Below are 9927 nucleotides of genomic sequence, written 5' to 3' on the forward strand. Positions count from 1 at the left end.
CTTAAGTTTAACAAAAGTGCTATGATAATATGTTCATATTAGGGCAAGATGTATATATTTTCACAACTTCTCTGTAAATCTAAAATAATTCTAAAAACCAGCAAACAAAAAGACCCACTTCCTGGACCCTAGACTAAATGAATCTCAATTTCTGGAACGAAGCCAGGAAATCTACATTTCAAATAGGAACCCCCAATGATTCTTAACACAGACCCAAACTTGAAAACTAGTCTTTCTCTTCCATCCCATGCCTGAATGGCTGCTTCCTCCTCCTTTTATTGATACTTACCTTAACCTGGTTTAATCCTTCAGATCTTCTCAACTCTATAAATTTCACAGATGAGAAAGTACTAAGATGAAAGTACTAAAAGGTTAAGTATAATCTGTATAGGATCAAGCAGCCCATGATCGATGTAGCTGGAATTTGAGTCCCTTGTCAGTCTAGCTCCCAAATCTATGCATAGCACAATTCTACTGCCTCTCATTCTGTTGGACGTGACCAATTAAAGAGCTCTGCAACTAAACCACTAAAAAAGCATTATGACCTATTTCTCTGGCCACCTAACAGGCCCCTTTTCTACTGGTGGGGAAGAAGCAATGAGAAAGCATCGGGAAGATGTGTCAGCTACGGAGACCTGTACAGGGAAGGCACAGTGGCTTTTCTACCCGGATCCAGCTCAACTGCTGTATTTCCTATTCTCTCAAATGCCCTAATGTGTACCAGTCTAACAATGCTCATCTTACTCACTTTGACACTACATTCTCTCAGGTTTGCTGAGCATCTGTCCATACTGTCAGGAAGTGGCAACTTTAAAATCAACTTATAATAGGTCCTCTGTATCCACAGGTTCTGATCAGTGGATTCAATCAATCATGGGTTGGAAATACTTGGGGGAAAAAATATCAGAAAGTTCCAAAAAACAAAACTTTAATTTGCTGCATACCACCAACCGTTTGCATTATACTTAAAACAGCTCCTTACTGAGGATTTGTATTAGGTATTAGAAGTAATCTAGACATGATTTAAAGGATATGGGATGACCGAAGAGCTGTGTGTAGGTTATATGGAAATATCGCACCATTTTATATAAAGGACTTGAGCATCTGTGGATTTTGGTATTTGCGGAAGGGAAAGTTCCTGGAACCAGTTCTCCACAAATACAAAGGGAGAATATATATCTGCTTATCTGGGCTCCCTGACTGGTGTTTAGACCTTAATGAAAGTGTTAGTTGCTCAGTCATGTCCAACTCTTTGTGACTTGTGACTTTGTGACTCTATAATCCAGCTTATGGACTATAGCCCGCAAGGCCCCTCTGTCCACGGAATTCTCCAGGCAAGAATACTGGAGTAGGTTGCCATTTCCTTCTCCAGGGGATCTTCCAGACCCAGGGATTGAACCCAGGTCTCCAGCATTGCAAGCAGATACTTTACCACCTGAACCACGTGGGAAGCCTGAATACCAAGTTGTAAATCTAATGATAAAGTTTGGGGAGTTCATGACTGCCAAGCAGGCACACGGAACAGCACCACTTCCATCCAAATTGCTTCAGCAGAGTCTAGACAGAGCTGACAAAACAGAACACAATGTCAGGCAGTGTCTCTGTTCTTGTGTATTTCCCTTCATTTCTTCAAGTGAATCATAAAATAATCATAGGATTGGCAGGAGAAACCTAAGAAGTATATTCAAGTAAAACATGTTTTCATTAGTTCTGCTTCTGTGATTGGAATTTGCTTGATTTTATTATCAATAAAAAGGTTGCCACTCATATCTGAGAAATCTGATAATTAGAATCCACATAGCACCTTCAGCCAGCACATGCTCATTCATGTACAACTCTGTGAGATGCCGTGGACTGTAGCCCACCAGGCTCCTCTGTCCTTGGAATTTTTCAGGCAAGAATACTGGAGTGCTTTGCTGTTTCCTACTCCAGGGAATCACTTAGAAAGCAGTGTGTCTCTTTGTAAAAGCATGAGGAGAAAAATACTTGTATAGCATCTTTTTATTTACTTTACCATTGCTTTAATGCACTTTAAAATTTATCTACATTAATTGGGAACAAAGAAACAAAAATAGACATTTCTTTGTTTTTCATAAATAACTACTCTCCATATTTGATAAAAATCTCAAACCATTATTTTAGCTTCCCACAAATATAATACATACAGATTTTTTTTCTGAAATAGTGTCAGCAAATTAAGTACCTTGAAACTAACATGACCACATACAACTGCTGTTCTACTGACTTCCAGGAACAAAACAAAAACAAAAAACTTCTTCTCAAGATGCTCTGGGTTTCCTTTTGTTAGTGTTAAGAGATTCAGAATTATAATCATCTGCCAGTAATAATTTATAGATTTGAGTTGATTGTCTACAAATAAAATACCACTGGCGTTGCTTTATGAGCTCCAGATTTGACATGACATCAACAATACCTCAAGGGACAGGCAATACACATATGTGGAAATCAGAAAAAGTAGTGAATGCCCTGGGCTTGAACTACTAACTCGGTATGTGCCTCATTTGGCTCAGTAATAAATTCACCTGCACCAAACCCGTATCAAAAGTCACTAAATCTCCCATATATATAATATATATTATTTATATACACCCACAACACATACATACTATACATACAGTTTGTAACAACATGAAGTAATATTGTCTTCAAATAATGTACCACAGACATTATCCTGGCTGAAATAAATCCTGTAATTGTCGTCAAGCTGCTAGAAGCTTTTCAGAGTTCTCAGTCAGGTTACTTAGTTACTTTCATCCTGCGTACCCTTCACCCTGCTTTCATGTCTTGGTAGCTTTTTCTTTCAGAACCACCCTCCTCAACCCAGGCAGATTTCTTTCCCAGGATCACTTGATTGGACTTTGGAGGCAAGAAAGGGCACGCAGAGGGAGCAGGCAATTCTCAGCCACTGCACCTCACACCTGCCTAGATTTGTGATGGTCTCTGTCCTGTTGGCCCCACTCGGTGTTAGCAGTGATTCAAAGCTTTGTCCCTCCTACTCCCCTTGGTCTTTCTGTAGAGCACAAAAGTGAAAGAAGCCTCTTTAGCAGAGGTGGCAGTTCATTAAAATATACAACTACATTTCCTAGCTCTGGGGTTCCCATTCGGTACTTAAGACTGCAGGTCACGGATGCTGTTATTAAGGTTTGGTGTGGGATCCATGAGGTTTTCTCCTGGCAGCCGGTGTCAGGATTAGTGCAGCCCTAACCCAGGAGGAAAGGGCCTAATGAATACCAACCTGGAAACAGTGCTGTTGGCCCATTATTTAAGCCTGTACATGTGCACGTGACACACAACACACGCATGGGCCCGTCGCTGGAAACGACCGCAAGAAAACATGACAAAGGTTTGCAAGGATAAACCAGTAAGGCACCAAGAGAACTTTCTTCCAGTCAATTTGGACAGCTTCAGAATGTGAGGTTACTCATACATATTAAAAAGACTTCCTAAGTCTCCCGTCAACTGATCCACGGACAGGTCACATATTAGTTCCTTCTAAATCTTTACCCTCCTATCTATGACGAGAGACACTGCTTAAAATTTAACCATGAAAGGGACAGCCCAAAAGCTGTATATGAATGAGACTAAACTGGGCCTTAAATCCTCATTAACATCAGAGCTAGCTGTAAAGAAGTTGCTAAACTACCTCACAACCTTTCATTTTATAATTGTTTTCATGAGTATGGATTGTCTGCCTAATGAAAATAAAAATCAGGAGAAAATCGAGTATGGGATGGAAACGGGGTGAACATAAATAGACGGGTTTCTCCGCCTGGGTAGGGGGAGGGGTGGTTAATGCAAGACTTCAGGAAGCAGGTGGGCTTAATCTTTGAGGGAAGGGAGAGCAGGGGTGAGAGAGAGACTGAAAACAGGCAACACTAAGAACTGGGATGAACCTAAAAAACCTCCAATGCATCACCTCTATTATTGCTCTTTGCCTTAGTATCCTTAACTGTCTTAATTGTCTTAATTTTTTTTTTAAAGTAAATTGGTTTTTCTTTTTAGGTTTGGTATGTTGCCAAAATAAAAAAATAATTGTTTTAAAAGAATTAAATCACTTCAACCACATCCTCTCACAACTTTTAGATAAATTCTGCATCATCTTTACACTCTTCCACACAAAAAAAAAAGAGAGAAAGAGGAACAACCCAAATTAGACACAATGACTGAAGGCAGCAGAATAATCTATGTACTTTCTGGGAAGAGGTCAAGGTGATCAGAAAAGGTCCTCATTTGAAAAACAGGAGAGGAACTGGCCCTCAGGCAGGGCATCTATTTCAAGGTTCTAAGAAGCTGCAGAATAAATAGAGGAATTAGATGTGCAAAAAGTTCTGTAGCTTGGTGTACCAGGTTTCGTCAAATATACTGAAATTTAATTTTGATTTAGATGAGTGTGTAAGAGCAGTGCATTTTTATAAACATGAACAACCTTTGAAAGTTCATGAAAACTATTAACATCATGCTTCTTTCCATCAGCATAGCACTTAAATCCACAGTGGAAAATATACACTTCTTTACTTAATATCCATAAAGTAAAACCTGACCTGGGCTTAAATCTTACTTTTCCAACTTTGGTATAAATGAAGTACAAATCTTTATACTTGTCATTTTTCTAGAGAGGCCTTCCCAAATTTTAATTGCATTTGCTATTTTAGCTTCTTAAATTTAGTCCCAAGTATTTTACTGGAAAATGCACTGTCACTCCCTTCCCCAGCTGTAGCCTCACACTCTTCTTGAATGAATGAATGGTTAAACAGATTAGGAAAGCAAACAACATTTTTAACAGTAAAGTGTGTGTGTGTGTAGCATGTGTACGTGTGTATTCAACAATACACAGGCTTTCATATATGAATGAGGGAATGGTTCAACAGATTAGAAAAGCAAACAGAATTCTCTAACAGTAAAGTGTGTGAGGGTGTGCTCACCAATATACAGGCTTTCTCAGAAGAGGAGGAAAAGAAAAATATATTGAGGTGGGGTGGCGAAAACAGCTTTCCTTTTGCTACACTGATCCATGTTTCAAAAGCTTAAGCAAGTGTGTTATGGTCTCATTTGTTGTCAGAGGCTGCAGAGAGCAGTGTCTCGCTGCTTTTGAAATATCTGGCTGTAATCTAGTCCAAAGTCCAGGGACATTCATTTTCCCTCATTGCAGGCCAATGTTTGTTCACAGGTAGCCTCCCTCCCACCCCACCCCCCTTTCAAGCACCTCATTCAAGGATGGGTGTGGTTTCTAATCACAGCTCCCCAGGAGAGGAGGAATAAGAAAAGCAAAAGGACTGTTTAACATGATAAAGGAGGTGGGAAGGGGGTGGAGCAGATAAGAGAAGTGCTGGAAATTTACTTAATTACAGGAGGTATATCCAGTTTAGTCCTTAAATGTAAAAAGGAGCCCCCTTCAGCTCTATGACTAAGTACTCTCAGAAGAAGGAAGTGGGTTCATTTTTACCAAAATATAACACAAGTTTGTTTTTTTTTTAAAGTAAGATCACTGGAGTCTATTAAGAACCACCCACTCCTCCAGCACAAAGCTGCCATCTTAACAGTCTAGTATTGAAGTTCAACCAATCGCCATCCCTTAGGTTAGCACTATTCCAAACATTTATTCTGGACACTTTCAATGCTACCTCTAAGTCATTCAAGCAAAGCTGGCACTGTCAAGAATGAGAATGATTACAAGTACTACAGAAAAGAAACCCAAGCTCGCTAAACAAAGCTAGGACGCACACAGAAACTGAACACTTCCTAACCTTGTCACTTTCCGGAGGCCCTAAACCCATTCTGCTCCCCCCCTCAGTATGACTTAGGGTGTCCCCCTAAGTTAGGGAAAGGGTCAAGCAGCTCACCTTAAAGCATCTGGGACACTTTAAGCAGTGGAAGGAGAAGTAAGCTGGAGAAGCCCACGCGACAACTTCCGGGTCACAGCAACCTAAACTTTCACTGTTCACATTATTTTTAAAGACACAAGTATAGGAAATACATTTTCCCAATTGAGACCACACAGTTCACAGAAACCGGAACCAAGCGGAACTCCATTATAATGCCAACCTTAGGATTGTAAAGCCCCCCAAAGCAAAAGGTAAATTTTGTTGCCAAAATGCAACAAAGTTAAAAATTAAGAAAACGACATATAAATTAAAAACAGGGTTCCCCTCGAAAAGGCAGGAAGATAGAGCAGACGTCAGCTGAGCCCCTCTGAGAAGTCCTGGGACAAGGTGCCCCCCTGGAAACAGCCCCTTCCCCCCTCTTTCCAAGTTGCCCCAGGAGGGGGCGTCAGCACCATGAAGGTAACCGGAAGTGACCTTGGCAAAGCTACCAAACAAAAACCACCTAGCTCCCTCAACACCCCCCCGGCTCCCGGTCCCTTGGCCTCCTCCTCCTACACGTGCGACAGGGACACCTGCTTGTGGTAGGCGGCGGCGGGGCCGGGGGGCCCGGTCCTGCCCGTGAGCGCGGCGCTTGCCTCGGCGTAGTCCCCCGCGGCCGTGGCACCGCCGCTCTTGTGGCCCCGCCGCGGACGGCAGCAGCAGCGGCTGGTGAAGCGTCGCCACGACTCCACAGTCTTGCCGGACCAAATCCAGACGCCCGACGTGATGCCCACCACGAGGCACATGAAATACTTGAGCATGAGCACCCAGTACTCGGGCTTAGCACGTGGCTGGCCGGAGTCCGGGCCCGGGCACGCGCACGTGAGCGCGGCCTCCCAGCTCTCGCGATAGTGCTGTTCATACAGGTAGCAGGCCACCACGATGCTGGCGGGCACTGTGTAGAGCAGCGTGAAGATGCCGATGCGGATCATGAGCTTCTCTAGCTTGTCCGTCTTGGTGCCGCCCTGCTTGATGACGCTGCGGATGCGGAAGAGCGACACGAAGCCCGCCAGGAGGAAGAGCGTGCCCACCAGCAGGTAGAGCACCAGCGGCCCCAGCACGAAGCCACGCAGCGAGTTCAGGTTCTGGTTCCCCACGTAGCAGATGCCGGCCACCGGGTCCCCGTCCACGGAGCTCAGGGCCAGCGCGGTGATGGACTTGACGCTGGGGATGAGCCACGCGGCCAGGTGGAAGTACTGCGCATAGCCCGCGATGGCCTCGTTGCCCCACTTCATGCCGGCCGCCAAGAACCAGGTGAGCGATAGGATGACCCACCAGATGGAGCTGGCCATGCCGAAGAAGTAGACTAGCAGGAAGACGACAGTGCACAGCGCAGGGCCCGTAGTCTCGTAGTGGATGTGGCTGTGCTCGCGGCTGCAGGCGACGCTGGCATGACCCACGACCAGGCGCACCAGGAAGCCCAGCGACACGCAAAGGTAGCAGGCTGACAGGAAAATGATGGGGCGCTCCGGGTAGCGGAAGCGTTCCATGTCTATGAGGAAGGTGGCCACCGTGGTGGAGGTGGAGATGAAGCACAGCACAGACCACAGGCCGATCCAGAAGGTGGCGAACGTGCGCTCGTCGGGGCTGAAGGACGGCTGGTAGCAGGGCACCGCGCAGTTGGGTACCTGGCCCGTCCGCACCTTGTTGTAAAGCGGATGTGACTCCTTCAGAATGGGCACGAAGGGCTCGCGGCACCTGCACACCGACGGGCCCCCGGCGGCGCAGTCGCTCCCCGAGGCCGGCGACCCAGGCAGGCTGGAGAGGGTGGGCTTGACAGGGAAGGGCCTGGGGGGAGCCGTGGTGGCCTCGCTGCGGTTGTAATCCATGCACAGGACCTCGGCGTCGCGGCCCAGCACCGGGAGGCGGTCGCAGCTCATGCGTTCCGGCCAGGCAAAGCCGTACTGGCGCATGAGCGGCGAGCAGCCGGCCTTGGCGCGTTCGCACACCGAGCGGCAGGGCGGCAGCGGCTTGTGGTAGTCCGGCAGGCAGATGGGCGTGTACATGGAGCACAGGAAAAAACGCAGGTCCGGAGAGCAGTGGATCTCCACCAGCGGCCAAAACTGGTGCACCTCCAGGCCCGCCTCGTCCTGCGTGTCGTGGTTGAACTGGTTGGGCATGTGCGTCAGGTTGTAGCCGATGCCGCGGCACATGGGCACTGTGATCTCCTGGCACGCCGGGGCCTTGGAGGCGGCGGCCGCCCGGCCCGCCAGCTGCGCCAGGAGCAGCAGCAGCAGCGAAGGCGGCGCGGACGGGTCAGGCCGAGCCATAGCCCCCTCCCTCCCCGCGTCTCCCGCAACCCGCGCGGGGCCAGCTCAGGCAGGAGGAAACCGGGATCGGAGCTTCCCTCTCCGAGGACTTGTGTGGCGCCGGGGCTGGCAACCTGTTGGTTTCTTTTTCAAGAAATCCGTCCAAAGACCAACTGTTTCGGGAGGGCCCTGCCTCCGCAAAAGCGCTCAGCTCTTCGCTGGACAGGGCTGGAGAGGGACGATTAGGCTCCGATTCTGGGGAAAGAACTCTTAAAAAAAAAAAGAAAAAAAAAAAAAAGGTGGGGGAGAAGAAAAATGACAACCACTCCCAATTAGAGGGGCGTCAACAGTACAATTCCCTCAAGCGGTCTCCAAATCTCTAAATTAACCTCTATCTTTTCCCTCCCCTCCACCTCCTGGAACACAACTACAGACTCCCCGTCCCTCACCCTGCCTCCCTTTTCCCTGGGCCTGCCAGGCTACACCCCGAAGTCACAGCGCTCAGCCCCCCCAGGAAAAGGGCTGAAGGACAGGGAAAAGAATGGGGAGAAGGGGAAGGCGCGGGCTCTCACCTCCGAGAATCCCGAGAAAAGCAGATAGCCCGCAGCCAGCCTGGGTCCCCCGTCTCTGGGACACTCCACGTTTCTCAGAGACGGACTGGCATCGGGAAAGTTTGGCGAGAGGCTGAGTATCCGAGGAAGCAGCACATGGCAGCAGGTGGGGGCGTCTCAGAGAGGGGGTCGCCCCCTGAACGAGGTCGCCGCAGACTGGTCACTCGCCCTCTCCTCCTCCGGGGCCCCCCGCATGATCCGGGCAGGGGTAGGGCGGGGACAGGCCGTGCGTTCCACCAGGGTCCGGGAGCCGGACGGAGGGGCGAGTGCGCCTGGCTGCACCTGGGCGAGAGGAAGGCGACTGGCGGATCCCGCCGCCTCACAGCACCGCGAGCAGCCAGCGCTGGCCCTGCCGGGACTGCACGGTGCGAGCCCGCCGCCGCGTCCCGCCCGCCGGCCGCTCGCCTCCTCCCCTGCAGGGGGCTCCGCGCTCCAAGCGGACTCCTGGGGGCGGTGGCGGCGCTCCCGGGACGCGCCGGGCTCGGCTCCTCCCCCGCACTCTAACACCCTTTCGCCCACCTCCGCCGGGTATAGAACTGCACGCGGCGACGGCGGCGGTGGCCACAGCAGAGTCACGGTCGCGGGCGGACTGGCCTCTCCCGCCCCGCCTGGGTCACCTGCTTCTAATGCCCGCCGGGAGACTCCGCCCCAGCCCCGCCCCTTCGCGCTGGGGCTCGGTTGGTGGTCCGCCCCGCCACACTCTCCGTGCGTCCCCGCCCACTGCCCCGCCGGCTCGGCCTCTCCCCAGGCGCCCTCGGGTCCAGCCAGAAGCGGGTAGCCAAGGAGCGCGGGCCAATCGCTGGCCGGGAAGCTATGGAGGGCGGGGCGAATGCTAATCACGCCTTCTTGAGACCCTGAGCGGGAAACCCTGGCTAGAAGTCCCTCCCGAGTTCTCTGCTGATCCCCACTTATGTGGGACTCACTTCCCGTAATGTTCTAGCTTATGAACCCTTGCTTCCAGGGCACCTACCAGATCTCTTCTCTGCAGCTAAGTATCCTTAGAGTCCAGCGCTTGTTTAAAAGACTGCTCAAAGAATCACTCTTAACGGTGGCACCTGTCTCCGCTCTGCGCCTCCCTCACACCAGGTGAGCTCAGATTTAGAGAGGAACAAATGCTTACCGAGTCCCTACTGTGTCGGACAGCGCGTTAGTCATCCACATCTTAATACAGGATGTCTCAGATCT

At 49.4% G+C, this 9927-nt stretch overlaps 1 protein-coding gene across 1 annotated transcript; it reads right to left on the reverse strand.

The window, feature by feature from the left end:
• Positions 1–1983: 1983 nt before the first annotated feature.
• On the reverse strand, positions 1984–9341 carry FZD5 (frizzled class receptor 5). The gene is made up of 3 exons (XM_027965132.3): positions 9262–9341; positions 8704–9024; positions 1984–8400 (listed from the first exon to the last, which is right to left on the reverse strand). Exon 3 carries the CDS (start codon positions 8150–8152, stop codon positions 6395–6397), a length of 1758 nt encoding a protein of 585 aa, XP_027820933.1. The 5' UTR covers positions 8153–8400; positions 8704–9024; positions 9262–9341; the 3' UTR covers positions 1984–6394.
• Between the last annotated feature and the right edge of the window lie 586 nt (positions 9342–9927).

Source organism: Ovis aries, chromosome 2 (assembly GCF_016772045.2).
Source record: "Ovis aries strain OAR_USU_Benz2616 breed Rambouillet chromosome 2, ARS-UI_Ramb_v3.0, whole genome shotgun sequence".
Classification (NCBI taxonomy): domain Eukaryota; kingdom Metazoa; phylum Chordata; class Mammalia; order Artiodactyla; family Bovidae; genus Ovis; species Ovis aries.